The 16,114-nt window shown below is 38.5% G+C and overlaps 1 protein-coding gene across 12 annotated transcripts in view; it reads right to left on the bottom strand.

The window, feature by feature from the left end:
* Positions 1 to 16,114, bottom strand: part of KMT2C (lysine methyltransferase 2C) — a 188,848-nt gene that overhangs the window by 61,665 nt on the left and 111,069 nt on the right. For 11 of the 12 annotated variants that reach the window (XM_063416028.1, XM_063416057.1, XM_063416045.1 and 8 more), the window contains 5 exons: positions 14,919 to 15,652; positions 7,031 to 7,150; positions 4,514 to 4,630; positions 736 to 837; positions 473 to 577 (listed from right to left, as the gene is read on the bottom strand). In XM_063416028.1, the coding sequence (XP_063272098.1) occupies positions 473 to 577; positions 736 to 837; positions 4,514 to 4,630; positions 7,031 to 7,150; positions 14,919 to 15,652 (1,178 nt within the window). The remainder of the gene's footprint in view (positions 1 to 472; positions 578 to 735; positions 838 to 4,513; positions 4,631 to 7,030; positions 7,151 to 14,918; positions 15,653 to 16,114) is intronic. The other variant, XM_063416083.1, reaches the window with a different exon arrangement.

Here is a 16,114-nt window from a genome sequence, read left to right as displayed (position 1 = left end):
ATTTAATTTTCACACATTCTCTCCTAGACTAATGAATGTAAAATGTATTAATTAACCACTCCAACTGCTGTCAATTCTGACAGCCAACAGGCAAATTGAATCAACTAAACCTTATGCCCCAAGTAAATGAAGATGCAGTATAATTTTTTCTTTGTTTTTAATTCTGCTTGTATCTAGGTTTAAAGCTTATATCTCAAACTGTTATTTTAACCAACTGCTGGATAATCAGCGCTATTTATGGTTGTGAAATTACAAAAAGGTTAATTTCTCTTGAGGCTATGCATACTATAAAATGACATTTAATTAAAGTCTTTCACAAGTCGCATACAAATAATGGTCACATTAGCTGATGAATATCTAACAAGTTAATGACTCCCCTAATTACCACAAAACCAAAGGCAGCATAGTGCTATTAAACCACAATATGAAAACAGTGTAAAAAGTGATTTTTGTGTGTAACAATAGCACTCACCTTAATACTGACACAGTATGGGTGGTAACACTGCCCACACTGGGAACAGGCCAGCAGCCGGCCCTCAGCGCCCTGGCCAAAGCTCCCACAAACCACACACATATCCTGCAATGACAAAGAAGAAAACTCTCAATACATGCCAGACACTACAACCTGAAAACATGGAACTGTAAAACTGAACTCCTAACAAGGACATTCATTCACTTTTTTTTTCTAATTAAGAGCAGGGAAACAAAATGAAAAATCGTAACGATTATCCTAACCTGATGGAGAGTGAACTTGTCACTGTTAGAGAAGAGGACAACTGTATTATGCATCGAGTTTTCTTCTTCATCTTTATTAGATGAAATATCCATGGTTGTGACCTATTAAAAAAACACAAAATATCACATCAACAGCAAGCACATCACATTTTTAAGACATGAGACAAACTGAAACATTCTCTAAATAAGGGTTTTGCAAATATTTATTCATACAGTTTAAACTTTCATAAAAAGCTACCTCCATCTGAAATTACTGCATTAATTCACATTTTCTCATCATCAGCATTATAGCTTTACAGACATATTATTTTCCTCTCCTTCTTTCACCTTCACATATTATCCCATTACACTTCCAAATGGAAGGAGAGACATAATCTAAGAAAAAAAATCACTAAGCAGAAATTGTCATACTGTGCCCAGTCTGCTCTGTTCCCTGCATGTAAACACTGAAGTTCTTTTCATCAAAAAGTTAATTGCAGTGACAGACTTCTGAGTATTAATTCAAAGAGCAACTGCAGAAATGTGGTTTGTCCCATATTGCCTAAAATGTGGTTTAGCTAATGCTCCAAGTATGTTAGAGGAAGAAGCAAGTGCTCTGAAGTTACTCTAAAGTTACTAGCTGCAAGCAGTTTAGGAGGATTATCTATCTTTACCATAAAAACCTGCAGTGAACTTGAAACAGCTGTTTGGATCTCAATCCATCAGCTCTTACTATAGACAGTAATTTTTCTTTTACATCAAGTGGTTTTTATTCTGACCTGCCCCTTACTAATCCATGTACATATTCATGTACAACTTCTCAGGAAGAGAAAAAAGAAACATTTCAACTGTGTTCTGATTTTCATGCGAATCTTGCAGTTCAGATTTTGCTGTCCATGAATTTAAACTAACAGGCCCAAGTGTTATCTCTGAATCAGGAATATAAGGGCACACAGTTCCATATAGAAGATCAAAAGCATGATAGAGAAATGTAACTTTGTTTTACCAGCTGTTCCAATTATATATATGTGGATTATTTTAAACACACTGTAAATCCTACACAGATAAGTTTTGTTTAAATAATAATTTAAATATTTTACAAATCCAGACATAACTCTAGGGGCACATGTAAATATCATTACATCAGAAGTATCCTAGAGGAATTCTTCTGATACACAGTTACTGAAACTCAGCATTTACTTAGAAACAGCTAAAAAGGGAATATACTCTTTATGTGTTTTGATTACCAAGTATTTGACAGCAGTGCAGCTGTAACTAACCAGTTAACTCCAAAGCACCTGAAACACCTTGATACCTCCAGGGACAACATTTCCCTTACCTACTTCTCCACAGGTTTCAGGAAGTTCTTGTAACTGGACATTCCAAAGGGCAGAATTTGAAGGAATTTGGTGTTTGCTGAACCCCAGCACTGACCCACCATGGGTTAACCTGTAGCCACCTTTCTACCCTTTCCCAACACACACCAAGATACTTCTAAATCTGTGTGCTGTCCACTGATCCCATGCTGAGTAAGAATTATTTTGTGCAGATTGACTGAAAATATTCGCATTTATCTGGCAAAAGGCTGATCCTCTTGGTGTTGCTAACTTCATCTACTCTATCCCAAGGCAGCCACATCTCTGGAACTCTGGAGCTGCCATCTATGTGATGACTCAAAGGATCAAATTTCAGTAGGAAATTGTGGAGAGTGATGTCCATTTTGTATTTATAGCAAGTTACCTAAATCACTCTCCTCTGTTCAACAACGAAAACTTTTAGAAGTTTGATCTATAAATCCCAGCTTCTCCTGAAGTACAGATTTGTGCTTTGTAACACCAAAATAATGATGTGAATGCCTCCAATTCATTAAGGTGCTGTGACTAGCCTAAGTGGAATTCATCCTGCATGTTTAAAATCTTAAAATTTTATGAAATCTTGACCATCCAATGCTTTAAAAGAGAAAAGTGATAGAGATAATTCTTCCTTTTTCAAATCATGAACACCAGAGTATTCCAAGACATTATTACACAGGCAGCAGAAAGTGTGACAAACTCAAACAGATTACATGTAAGAACACAAAAACACAGCTCTAAGAAGAGTCTCAGGAATTACTTCACAAAGACATAAAAATGACAAAGTTCCTCTCTGAACACAAGGAACAGGATGTGTCTCAAAATATGCAGGGCTAGTTGGTAATCAAAGTTTAAAAGTAACATTCAAATTAAACAAGTCCACAGTGGGGAAAAAAAAAAGAATTGTTTTACAGTCCAGGTTTCCAAGTTTTTCAAAATCCCTCTTCTTATGAGGAGCAGACTAGGACTGTGTAGGACTTTTGAGTTTTAAAAACATTTCAAGTATTAAGTAGCTTAACTATCAACTGCAGTGAGCAATCACTTGCATACAATCACTTCAGTGCTTCTGAAGAACAGGAGACAGCAAATGTAATAATTTTCTCAAGGGCTTCTGGACAGAAGCTGTGTACAGAATAGTAGACATCTGATCACAACAAAGAACTGAGAGTCACTGATATATTAATTCATTAAAGAGTCAAGGAAGCTTTAGTTATGGTAAATCATCATCTGTAAGGGCTCTCTGAAGGAGTCAGCAATTCTGGGGACAGGGAAATCTGATTGATGCAACTTAATTCACTACCAAACTCTTTTGGCAAAGCCCTTCACCAAAGCCACTTAAACTGAAGAGGAATGGTCCCTACACTGATACAAGGCACAAAATAAAGAGGGGAATAAATTATCAATTTTGTATGTGGGACAAGAGCACTAGTGAAAATCTGACAGGGCCTGCCTGCTAACAGGTGGTGGTGCTCAATGCACTCGTGTGCAATCTGAAAAATCAAGTGAGAAGCAAGGTGACAAAGCTTGTCAACAGGATTGGGATATTCAGAGCAATAAAATCCAAAAGACAAGTGTGAAGAACTGCACAAGAATGTCATAAAGCTGAGTGCTGGGCTATAAAATGGCAGATGACAGTCACAAAGTAAGGAAATCAACATGACAAAAGAGCTGATATTGATGATCAGAAATACGGAGTAGCTTCCATACAAGGAACAACTCAAAATACTGGCACTCTTCATACTTGCAAGTCAAGAGTGGAAGGAAAGGAGGAGAAATGATGGAGGTCTATAGAAACTGAGTGGCATGGATGGAGGAAGTGAACAGAAAACAGCTTTCCACACTGTCTCTTCTCTAAGAACTCTGAGGGGCAGGTAGCTAATCCAGGAGGCAGCCACTTAAAACAAGCTGAGGAGCTGCAGAACTGAAAAAGGTTAACATGGTTTTCCTAAAGTTTTTTTTTCAGTGAATGGGCAGATTTATGAAAAAAAGCTCCAACACAGGCTGCCCAAAACAAAGATACCACCTCTTGTTCAGCAAGTCCTCAAGCCACAAACTGTTGAAATGTCTCCTTTTCTGTTCTACACTCCTGCACCACTCAGTCTGGAAGAACCTTTGCTCTGGTCTCCTATGGCTGCTGTTATATTCTCATGCACAAACCCTTCTGGGTTGTTCCAGTCAGTGCTGCCTTTACCCAGCATGTTTAGCACTTTAAGACTCCCAACTGTTGTGTCTTCAAATGGCAAGAGCAGCACAGAACTGCCTCAGGCCCCCTGAGCTGTAGTGTTCTAGCTCATCATCACAAGCACTAACAGCCAGGCTCCATCAAACACCCCTGGCTCTGTACAGCTCGCTGCTTTTCTAATACAGTATTTTAATACGAGAATTACAGCTGAATAAAATTGTTACATTAACAGACTGCAGTATGACTCCAAACAAGATGTCCTTACCCCTGGAATGACCACAGCCCCGACTCCACTCTTGAGCTTTGATCTTCCTCTGCCACCTCGTCCCGACAGACCCGCTCCGCGCGGCCTCCGCTTCCCGGGGAATCCCGAGCCTCGGCCCTGGGCAGGGTAAGGGAACAATGTCAATGCAACCTCGAGCTCTTTTATTACACAGCACCCAAACTTGTTCAGTTCATCTAGGGAAAAGTGTAAGTAAAAAAAACACCCTGTGATTTCAGGTGAGTATGAGCACACCAGGGCATGGGCATTAAACCTCTGCATTAATCTGTGTGAAACATCTTTAATTACTTACATGGCATAATATGATCACCTTTATCATCAGTGAGAAAGCAGCCAAAACCAGGAATGTTTTCTACTCAGAAGTAACTGGAAATAAGGATTTCCTCCACCACTTCCCCCCCACCTCAACTGCAAAGTTTCCAAAATATATCTTTTATTCTATGATTCATTTTTCTTTTCTCTTTAAACAGTCAGTCCAGACAGTCATAGGACTTCTCCACAGGGTCTGGACCCTTGATTACTGGTAATCATAGAGGCTTTTTTTACACTATGAATAATCAAGTGAAACCTGGAATCTATTAGGATTGAGTCCTGCTCGCAATGCAAAGTGGGAGCTGGCTCCATGAAACTCTCCTAATTCAGCATATACATAGAGAGTTTTTCATATTAATTCTATCAATTACACTCAGATCAACATTCCCGATAATGTGAAGTTTTTCTTCCACAATCTCCTCTTATTTACAGACAGCTTCTTTTCTCTCTTCCTAATTTAAGATGCAGAGTTTTGCTTTGGAGTACTGTGTGTTCAACTGCAATTATCTTTGGGAGAGCAAAAATGTTTTTACTAATAATTGCCTGTTATTCATACAGTGACTTAAGTTTGAAATTTTCTGTGGGTTTTTTTTTTTGGTGGGTTGTTTTCTTTTTAAATTTCAGAATGAACTAAGCACAAGAGGATTCCTAATCCTCCCTAATCAGTTCCAGAGAGAAAAAGAACATATTCTCATCCCCAAATTCTGGCTGATATATCAGACATCTTTACAATGTGTCTCAGAGCCTCTAATCTTTGTAACTGATAATTATTTCATGTACTCAAATAAGCACCTTTCCTGCTACAAAATAAGCACTGAGATTATTTACTGCATTTCACATTTGTCAATAATCTCAGCTCCTAATACAGCCAAAGTATGGAGTACAGAGTATGGGGTATCCAAATGTTTGCTGCAAAATACTTTTAACACCATGGCAAAACATTTGCTCCATAAAACAATGATAGAAGCAACAAAGCTCCTTGGGGACTGTGTCACCAACAGGTAGAAAGGATCTTTACTGATGGAGGCAGGAGTTTCTTGGATGGAAAGAAGCACTGTGGCCTCAATATTCCCTGAAATATTTCTCAAATATTCCAACTCCTGCTTTAAAGAAGATATAGAACTTTATGGTCATAATTAAAGGGAGAACTGAAGGATCCCAATGTTAAAATTTTATTAACATCCATCTAATAAAGGCAAGAGAAATTAAATTGACTCACACACCAAGTTAATGTAACACAATGATATCTGAGGAGTGAAAGGAAGGATGCTGCTGGAGGCTGAGGTGAAACAAAAATGTCCTTAGATATCTATGGAGCTAATACATATGCACACACAGGACATACAATCATCAATTTTTTAACATGGAAACTCTTCTGATAAGTTTCTTATCTTCTGTTTCAGAACAGGTGTCAGTATTGTTATTTTCACACAACTAGTAATAGGAATAAGCACATACTTGTATCAATGTTAATGCTGAATATTAAGCTGAAAATTAATGCTTAAAGCAGCAAAAGCTAAGCTGATGTCAAATTAAAATAAAATTAGCATGAGAGTTAAAGTGAGATGAACTTAAATCATTGGGAAGCTACAGCTATTTGCCAGTTTCATAACTTAGCTCTTTTTTGCCTTTACTTAAACCAAATAATTCTACTTTAGTCACTTCAGCTGTTTTTAATGGCAAATGTCACTGTGGATACAACTTCTGGTCCATCTAATCAGGTAGGAAAGTTGTTATTTATTCTCCCATCAGCTAAAAATGATGTCACTTTAAATCCACTCTGCAGGAGTTCTCCACAGCAACAAATTCAAGCCATCCTTCAGACCTAGGCTCCTTTCCATGCCTGGCTTACCTTACTGCCAGTCTTAAGGACATTTTTCTTCTCAGGTAATTTATTTTGACAGCTACGTAAAGCCAACCACAAAAATTGATGTACTTAACACACACAAAATTTGGGTAATACAAAGTGTTCTTTGCCATTTAAAATCAAGGCAATGCCATCATACTGTACACTCTGGAGAGTTCACATCTTTTAACCTGAAAGCTCCAGAGTGCCAATAATTTTTAGAGGCCTTGAACAGTAACAGAATGGAAGATTAATTAAGGTGTGAGATACAGAATTTCATCACTAATTTCTACAGCAGAAAGATAGCAATGGATACATGAAAATAAATTCAAGTTATTTACCACTTTGATGCTCCAAATGGCACTGCCAGGAAGCTGTCTGGATTTAAAAATGTCCCGACCTTCTGAAATGTCTGGGGACCAGGAAGGTGGGCTGACTGTATTATTGGTACTCCAAGCCCCCTAGGATACGGCAGGTGAGAAAATAGATGTATAAAACTTTGCAACAGAAAAAAAAAAAAAAAAAAAAAAGAAAACAAGCAAAAAAAGCAAAAAGCAAGCAACAAAAAATCTGAAAAGCAAAGCACATGCAGGCATAGGCATCTCTACATTAACTTAAGTAGACAATTAGTTCACTGAGTGAGTAGAAAGTAGGAAATTTTTAGGTTCTCATTGAAACACACCCTAAAATCAATATTTACTTCCAACTGATGGTTAACTATAACAAAATGAGTTTTATAAACAAAGCTTAATACAAATCTAAAGCAAGCAATCATAACAGCTATAAATTATATGTCTAAATTTTATTGCATCAGTGAAGAAGACAGTAACATTCCCTTTTATATTGCAAATCACAATTTGAAAGAACTGATGGCCTCAGTTGACTTTTGAAGCTAAACTACCCCCAATCACAGCAACAACTGACTGAGAAGCACAGCAAACAAAAGGAATATGAATAAACCACTGGACAAAAGAAAAGGAAAACAGCCATGGTAATAAACAAAGCAGCTCATTCCTGCGAGTCTGTCACAAATAAACCCTTAAAAATCCTACCACTGTTTTTTTTCACCCCAGTGTTCTCATGTTATCTTGTGGTATCACATTTTAACATGTTACTATGTACATGTAATAATATACATCTGTATGGTGTATTTACACGCTCTTTTAAACTAATTATTATCCCTATTTATGCAGTTCCATCATGGTGAGATATTGTATGACAGTCATTAGAAATAAAGCAAAGAGAGAAGAAAATGCTAAGACAGACAAGGAAAAAAGTGCTGAGGCTCCTCAGAGAAAGGAAAATCTGTGGAAGACTTTTCCCAAGCACAGAAGAAAGACTCGGGAGACAGACATCATAAATAACTTCACTGCCAATTTACACATTAGATTAATAAAGGACAGTACATTTTCCTAATTCTGCATTTGTGAGAGTAAAAACTACTGAATACCAGCATGAGAAGTGGAACTGATGGGAAGTGCAGGTTTACCTTCCCCAAATGCCATTCAGCAGCATAATCCCAGGGCTGCTATGGAATAACCTCATGCATAAAAACAATCCCAACCATTCACAACTGCTCACAAGGGCAAGCCCAAACACATTTACACCTTTGCACACTGGGATGTACAATAATAATGAGCATCAAGAAAAACGAGATGGCTTTGCAAAATGTGTTGGGTTTTTTTTTTTTCTTTTCTGAAATGCAATTTCTCCATCAAGAACATATTGGAAATAGGTTTCCTTAGCATCAACAACTCCTTCATAACATATATTCATCTTGGACTGCAAAGAGGAGTCTTGCTAACAGCTGTACTGACTGAAAATAGGGCTACCCCTTAAATGATCTGGCATAGTAGAGCTAAAAGAGAAAGCCTGTCAGTGACCTAAAAGCCTGATTATGGATAAAAGTCACGTGGCAAGAATATCAACCCCTGGTCCAAGCCACAGTGTGGACACAGTGGTACTCAGCATGAATCTGCTTTCTGGGAGCTCAGCTCTGCCAGCACAGGAGGAGGAATATGGACAGTGTAACACTTCAAACACCAACAACTTCACAATTCTGCCCACATGAGATGGTAACTGCACACACAACCTACAACAGGTTAGTGCCCAGAGCACCTGAGTGCTTGGGATGGCCATCAGTGCCTCCCCTCTGCCAAACCCACTTCAAAAGATCAGCAGCTGCTCAAGGGTTCCAGTCAGTGTCTGCTGGCATAAACCCTCTGGATTGGAAGATTTTGCTATCTCAGTTTTCTCCTTGACTTCATATAGTGGTCATCATGCAGACAACTCAGAAGATGAAGAGGTTCATCAGCCTCTAACAGGGGAACAGTGCTGGGCAGGAACCTCCTGCACCTTCAGACCTAGGGATGGATGGGTCCCTGCTCACACCCAAGGCACAGGGACAGAACATTTGTGAAAGAACAGGGACATCATGTCAGAGATGGGGGGAAAAAGAGAATTTGATACACTGGTAGGCAACTGCATCAGCAGGTCTTAGCACAGGAGATCTGCCTTAACAATTCCAGCCACCGTTTTAATATCAAGTAACAGACAATTTCAGCAGGTAAAATGCAGATTTCCATTGAATTTTAATTAGTCTCTCCATTACTTCTAAAATTCATAGTGCATGGTAGGTAACTGTTCTCATACAGTGGCAACTCAAAGAAAATCTGTATAGCAACACACAGAAAATCTATTTATCAAAGAAACGATCTTTACATTAATCTATAAGGGAGGCAACATGCTGACTGTCAAAATTCAAGATCTTAAATGTGCTGAAAATACTTAATCAACAACTAAAATTACCTACTCTTAGTTTGGAGGTACAAAATGATTCGCGTTTTAAGACGATAACTTTTCTAATGATTAAATATATTGAAAAGATTAAAAAGCTAAAATAACATTAAATCTGAATATGAAATATTCATTCTTGCAAAACAAGATGATTTGTATATGATTCATGAACCATACTGTTAAGAATTAAATTGGAAATTTAATCCAAGTTTTATTGTAGATCAGAAAATTTTGAATTCTTGGTCAGATAAACTTAATTAAAAACACACATTTCCACAATACCAGGAACAAATGAATTACATCAAAGAGATGCTTTAATTATATTTTGGCTTTTAATTAATGCCTATTACCACACAACACTGAAAAGAAAGTTCTATTCAGTTCATTTATATCAGAACCCCAGCAATAATTATCTACTGTGACAGAAACAGGAAGTTCTAATTCTCCATCATATTCTTGAGTCCTCAAAATTGAACAACACAGCTGCAAGTAAATTATAACAAAAGGAAACCCAGTGTCAGCAAGGGTCAGGAGATCTCACTAAATTACCACTGACTGTGTTTAGCTGCTTAACGCTTTATGAATCCTACTGCAACTGCAATTGCACAAAGCTGGATTTGCAATTTAATATTTAATGTAATTTTAGGGTTGTGAACAAACTTTAATCACTTGAAAATACAGCTCTCCTCATTAAAAAACCACAAAAAACCAACCAAGCACCAAGCATAAAAACCGTAACAAAAACTGAGTCTTGAAAAAGACTCTTTTTTAAATCTTTTTTCCCAGCATCTACCTTTACAACAACATGCTCAGTGATACCATTTAAGTGAAGACAGCAAAAAGCCATACCATCCAAGACAGCACACATCCAAATCCATCACAGTGCTCTATCTTTTTTGCTCTCATTTAATCTCATTAATTAAGATTAAAAATCTCTTAAAACACCAATAGATATTCAGTGTGTTGAGAAACAGTGATCACCAACACCTTCATGAAGAAAATTATATACCTCTGAACATGGTATTCCTCAAGAAAGACATTCTGGAATAATACTAAAATAGTATTTATGGAATTTGCAAAACCAACAGAAGTTTATTGGTTTTTATTCAAAATTATTCTACAGAATGCTCTCAACTCTTCACCTACCAGTGTTTCAGTGCCAAAATTTGTAATGCCTTCCATTTACTGACTTAATCTTATGCTTTCCAGTACACAGTGCCATAGCAAAAATAACTATTTCAAATCTGTTCAGTTCAGATATACAGAATAAACACAACACCATTTAACATAGATCTCCACAGAAATAGTCCTTTTCCTTGAGAAGATTCATTTCAAACTGGATCTGTGTCAGACTAGTCATTAATAAACTTACATAAAAATTTCTACTAAGACTACTGATTCAGAAAAGAGAAATTTGGAAATTATTAAAGAGCGGTCGTGGCCCTGACATAAATTTGCAGTTTACAGGCAAGAGTGGAGCATTTCCATATTCCATGGAGAAGAAACTGGACAGACACTGTAAAAGGACAGGACAGCACTGTAAAAACCTGCCCACGCTAGCAGCTCAGGGTGAGCATCTGTGATCTACGAACATCTAAATTTCACATACATGTAAAAATTCATTTGGCTACACTACGGAGTAGGGAAACAGGAACAGCAGACAGTCCATGGAACAAAACCCAGTGAGTGCTGAGCCTGGCAGGTAGAGGGTCCTCTCACAGGGCAGAATGCAGCTTTCCTGTAGCTGAGGGTATGGATAACATGCTGTCCTAAAAAACACTGTCAGCAGAAGGGCACCTTGCTGACAGGACCTGTGTCCTGGGTTGAGAAATGTAACCAAGAATGTGTATTCTAGTTTCATCTGTTGAAGTCAGTTGGGAGATATTGTTCTTTATCTCTTGTAACTCTAGGGGAGGAAGAGGGCAGATGCCTTCTGTTAATGGGACACCTGATAACAGCAGATAAGGCAGGGCCTCCTTATCTCTTCCTGCACCCATCCTCCTCCGAGGGACATCCCCTGTGAATGGGCCATTGAAGGCTCTCACAGGACTGATAACATCACCTCATCCCATTGGGAGATGCTCCACCCAAGGGAGGAGACAAAGCCTTTCCACCGGGATAAAACCTGCAATCCCAAACTCCAAGGGAGACTGTTCCCACTGGATTCCCAGAGGATGACTGGACCCTTTCTTGAGGATCATCTCTACTCCAACAGAGCCACATCTGTCACTCTGGGAGGACTCACTGCGGGCTGCTTCCAACACCCTGACCAACAGGGTGTCAGGTTTGCATTCTGACTCTGTCAGTGGTCCTTTGTACTATTGCATTTGTCTTATTTTATTTTTATTTTATCTTTCTTGTTGTTTGTTTTCTCTCTATTAAATTGTATTTCTGACTTGGAGTCTCACTGGTTTTGCTTTCAAACCAGCACAAGCTGACACATTCCCCAAAGTGGAATAAGTCTGTAACAGCCAATGCCAATTCATACAGCTCCTACCTGTACCTACACTTTGATTTATACACAGCTCCCCTTTTGGTTAGAAGCTGGATTTTATCCTGTTGCTTCTAGGCAAACTTGGGATGCCTGCAAAAATGCCAGGGGGCAGAGGGATGCTGACATCTGTGACACTGACTGCAGCCCTGGAAGGGGTTCATGACGTCTTTTTAAGCGGAATGTTGTCTTCATTTTTGAGAGGGGTTTTTGTCCTCTCCAAACAGGAGCAGTGTGGTGTTGCAGATACATCATTAGAGCAAACTACTATCTTACACAGGAAATTACTTCAGATTATGCACAACTCTGTATTCAGTGGCAAACCAGAATAATTATTCAAATATACTTTATCAGCAATTGTATTAACAGATTCTGAGCAAAGGCCTGATAGTTCATCCTACTGTCCAGCACAAGACATTAATTTAATGAGAACAAATCCAAACCAGAAACGGTCTTTCCACATGGATTCCCCTGACTCCAGTGAAGTATGTGTCTTATAAAATTGAGGAGAAATATATCCAAGATCCAGATAATTTTTTTCTTATTCTTCTTTATAGGAAGTTCCATAAACCCATTGCAATGGATATATTATTGCATTTTTAAAACAGGAAAAGGACATCCCAACAAAGCAAACTGCATATTAGAAGCTTTCAACCTTCTAGGAGAAAGTGCAGAATATTATTTGTAAAATTATTTGTAAAATTACATTTGCTTATCTTTGGGGTTCACAAAGTGATCAGACTCCATGAAGGAACTTTTTTAAACCCAAGCAGTCCTGGACAAGGAACAAGTTCAGCAATGGAAATTCCTTCACACAACAGAGGAAAGCAGGGGTGAACCCAAGGTTAACTTCACCAGGCACAGGAGTCACAATCTCTTTAACCAATAAAACCCACCCAATTCTGCCCTCCCCTTCATGACAGGCAGCCAAGAACTCCTGCAGCTGCCAGGTAACATTTGTGTGGCATAACCTCACACCTGACACAAAGTCACGCAAAAGCAGCATCTAGCAAAAAATAAATAGCAAGGAAGCAGACCCCAAATCCATAAAATTAACCAGTTTTTGAGAAGACAATTGCTCTTCAGTGCCATCCAGAGAAGAATCACACATGACCTGGTTTATTCCAAACAGCTACACCTATAACTTTATAGAAGCATCTTCTCCTCTAGTATTGTTTTCCCCATTTTTTACTTGCTTTTAGATCAATGTGATCACCTCCAGGTGAACAAGAACTGAAACACTGTGCTAGGTTAAAATGTTTTAAAATAATCTTATGTCTCTTCTTGATCTGTGGAGTTCCAATGGCATGGAAAATAGGATGGAATGTCAAGGAGCCCTTTTCTCAGCTGCCAGCACCTGCCCTGTTTGATGCTTTCCAAAAGCCAGAACTGAAGAAAGCATCCATTCTGACGTGTCTACAGTACTGACACAAAGAAACAACACTCAACACTGGGTTTATACCTGCTGAAAACCTGCCTGCTTGCCTTCCAGCCTATCCCACAGAGTCCCCATGTAACAGGAAACCAAACTGTCTGCACGCAATCCTGTGCCATGTGCTCTGGGATGACCCTGCCTGAGCAGGGAGGTGGGACCAGATGGCCCACTGTGATCCCTTCCAACCTGACCCATTCTGTGATTTTACTTCTGCTCCTGTCCACAACTCTCCACTTGGAAAAAGTACACAATTCTTTCAAAAAAGGAATGTTTTCAGCAGAAAGAAAAATTTTAAACCCCCACAAAATAAATCTAAACCTATTTCTGTCTGCAATCCAAAGTGATTTAAATACATGCCTTCCACATCGTGGATTTGTCCAATTACATCTTGCTCAAAAGGAAAATACCTGCCCGTAACTGGACATTTAAAAATCTCTTTTTTTCATCAGAACATCATTCAACAGCTTGCAGTGCCTCATCAAAATCCCAGAGTAGGAAATTAAGAGTACTGAAGAGAAATGTGTTTAAGGCATTAACATATTTCTGCAAATACGATATATACACCCGAATGTACACTGACCCAGGAAAACCTAACTGCAGCACAACAAACACAGATTCTCTAAACTCAGTGGAAACAGCAGAAAAACTTTCCAGAACACTCTTTCATACCTTAGGAAGCAAAAATTTTGAACCTTTAGGTGACATGTAAAAAATTGAAAGAATCATGCAATATATAAAAAAAAGCTTTGTTAACACCAAGTCCAGAAAATCATTAAATCATCAACCTGGAAATCCCAAAGACTAAAAATAAATTGTGATGAGAAGATGAAACACTAACGTGTCACACTGACACACGTCTTGTATAGAATTTCACCAACAAGAAATGAATACCCCGGACTGATAAAGCTTTTTCTGCAGAACACAACTGAAATAGAGAGAAAGATGCTGCAGAAAGTGACAGACTTGAGAATTCTTTTCACTTATCAAATTTAATCCTAGTCAAACCACAATGATTTGTACAAGACACTTCTTGCATGGTATTTCCTAATGTAACAAACCCACAAAATTATTTACCACACCATTAGAAATGTCGATCAGGAAAATATCTGGCAGAGTAACGGACACAGAGTTGCAGAAGGTTCTTCTCTAAAGCCAGTTTAAGAAGCTTTAACACACTTTGAAAGTACCAGCCAAAAAAATGCATATATGAAAAATATTAAAAGGTAAGTAGCACAGATCATGTCTACCAGCATTTTTAGCATATTGTATGAAAAATACAACAAATTTTCTTCTAGTTTGCTGTAACCACGAGCCAAAAGAACTGAAATTCTTACCACAGAAGCTTTATGATGGCTGACTTTTTCATTATTTACCAGAACATTAATCCCTTGAAGAAATAAACTACACGTTCACTTAGGAGAATAAATGTCTATTTTAAGAAATAGGTGGATCTGATGAGTTATATTGAAATTTAATAAACAGATAATACAACAGAGCATGTGCTCACCTGTCTGGATCTGGGTCTCCCAGGGGAAAACTTGCGCTTGGTGATGGCCGGCTTCCCCATGCCGATTTTTGGAGTGACTGATATGTAGGTGGTGGGGAGAGCGCTCCCAGCAGCTGCAGGCAGCACTGGGGGCTGGCTGTGCTGCACGTCTCGTGCAGAATGCAAGTCTAGAGAAACATCTGGTGAGGAAGACACATTTGTCTTGTTTAGATTAAGTGATGGGGGAAGTGAGGGGCAAGTCTCAGCTGGTGCTTTTAAGGGTTTGTCTCCAACTGGTGAACTATTTGCAACACCTCCATTTGGAGCAGTAGTTTCTACTTTTAGAAGAGCTGGTGCTTCTGACTTCTCACAGGTTTCCTCCTTTTCTACATCTTTCTGCACTTTTATTATTTCCAGTTGTTGTTCTACAGGGACAGAACTATCTCCTTTTCCTTCAGTCTCCAGCATTTCTGGTGTCACAGTCGTGGTCTCAGGCACTGAAGACAGAGACCGAGAGTCTGCTGTGGACACTTCTGGTACCTCCACACCCCCCTGAGGCAGCTGTGTCTCTCCAGCTTGTCTGTCCAACTCCTGCTGTGCTACAGCTTGAACACCTTCCACCACTTCCATCATTTTCTCAGTCTGACTGTCACCAGATGCTGGTGTCTTTTTAGGAGACATTTCCATTTCAGCTGGATTGATTTCTACAGAGACTTCTGCTTCCAGATGTGTGGTCTTTTCTTCTGGTGATATGCCTGTAATTAAGTACAACCATATTAAAAAAGGCCCACTGTGAAAAAGAAAAAAAACTTCTGGTGCACTGTCAACAAGTATACTTGGTACACATCATGCAGGCCAACACATATCACTTTACTTCAGTGAATTTAATATGTAGCTTAAAATATACTTCATAAATATCTTTCTTTGTACCTATTTTTACAGTAGTCTGTATTTTTAGTTCATTATTTTTCTTCCCTGAAAACACAGCAGAGTAAATTACAAGAAAATAGACCCAAGATTAATTTTTAAGGAACTGAACGCATATTTCCAGGTAGGCAGCCTAAAGTAGTTTCTTCTTTTTAATTTCTGTGTATTGAAGATTTATGCTATCATAAATTAATGTATTTTAAGCTACTGTCTCAACACTTCCAAAAAGTTATGAAGAACAGGACAAGTACAAATAAAAAACATTTTCCTCGTAAAACTCTTTCAGACTT

Source organism: Prinia subflava, chromosome 1 (assembly GCF_021018805.1).
Source record: "Prinia subflava isolate CZ2003 ecotype Zambia chromosome 1, Cam_Psub_1.2, whole genome shotgun sequence".
Lineage (NCBI taxonomy): Eukaryota > Metazoa > Chordata > Aves > Passeriformes > Cisticolidae > Prinia > Prinia subflava.
The sequence above is the reverse complement of the archived record's forward strand: the minus strand, read 5'-3'. Positions and strand labels throughout refer to the sequence as shown.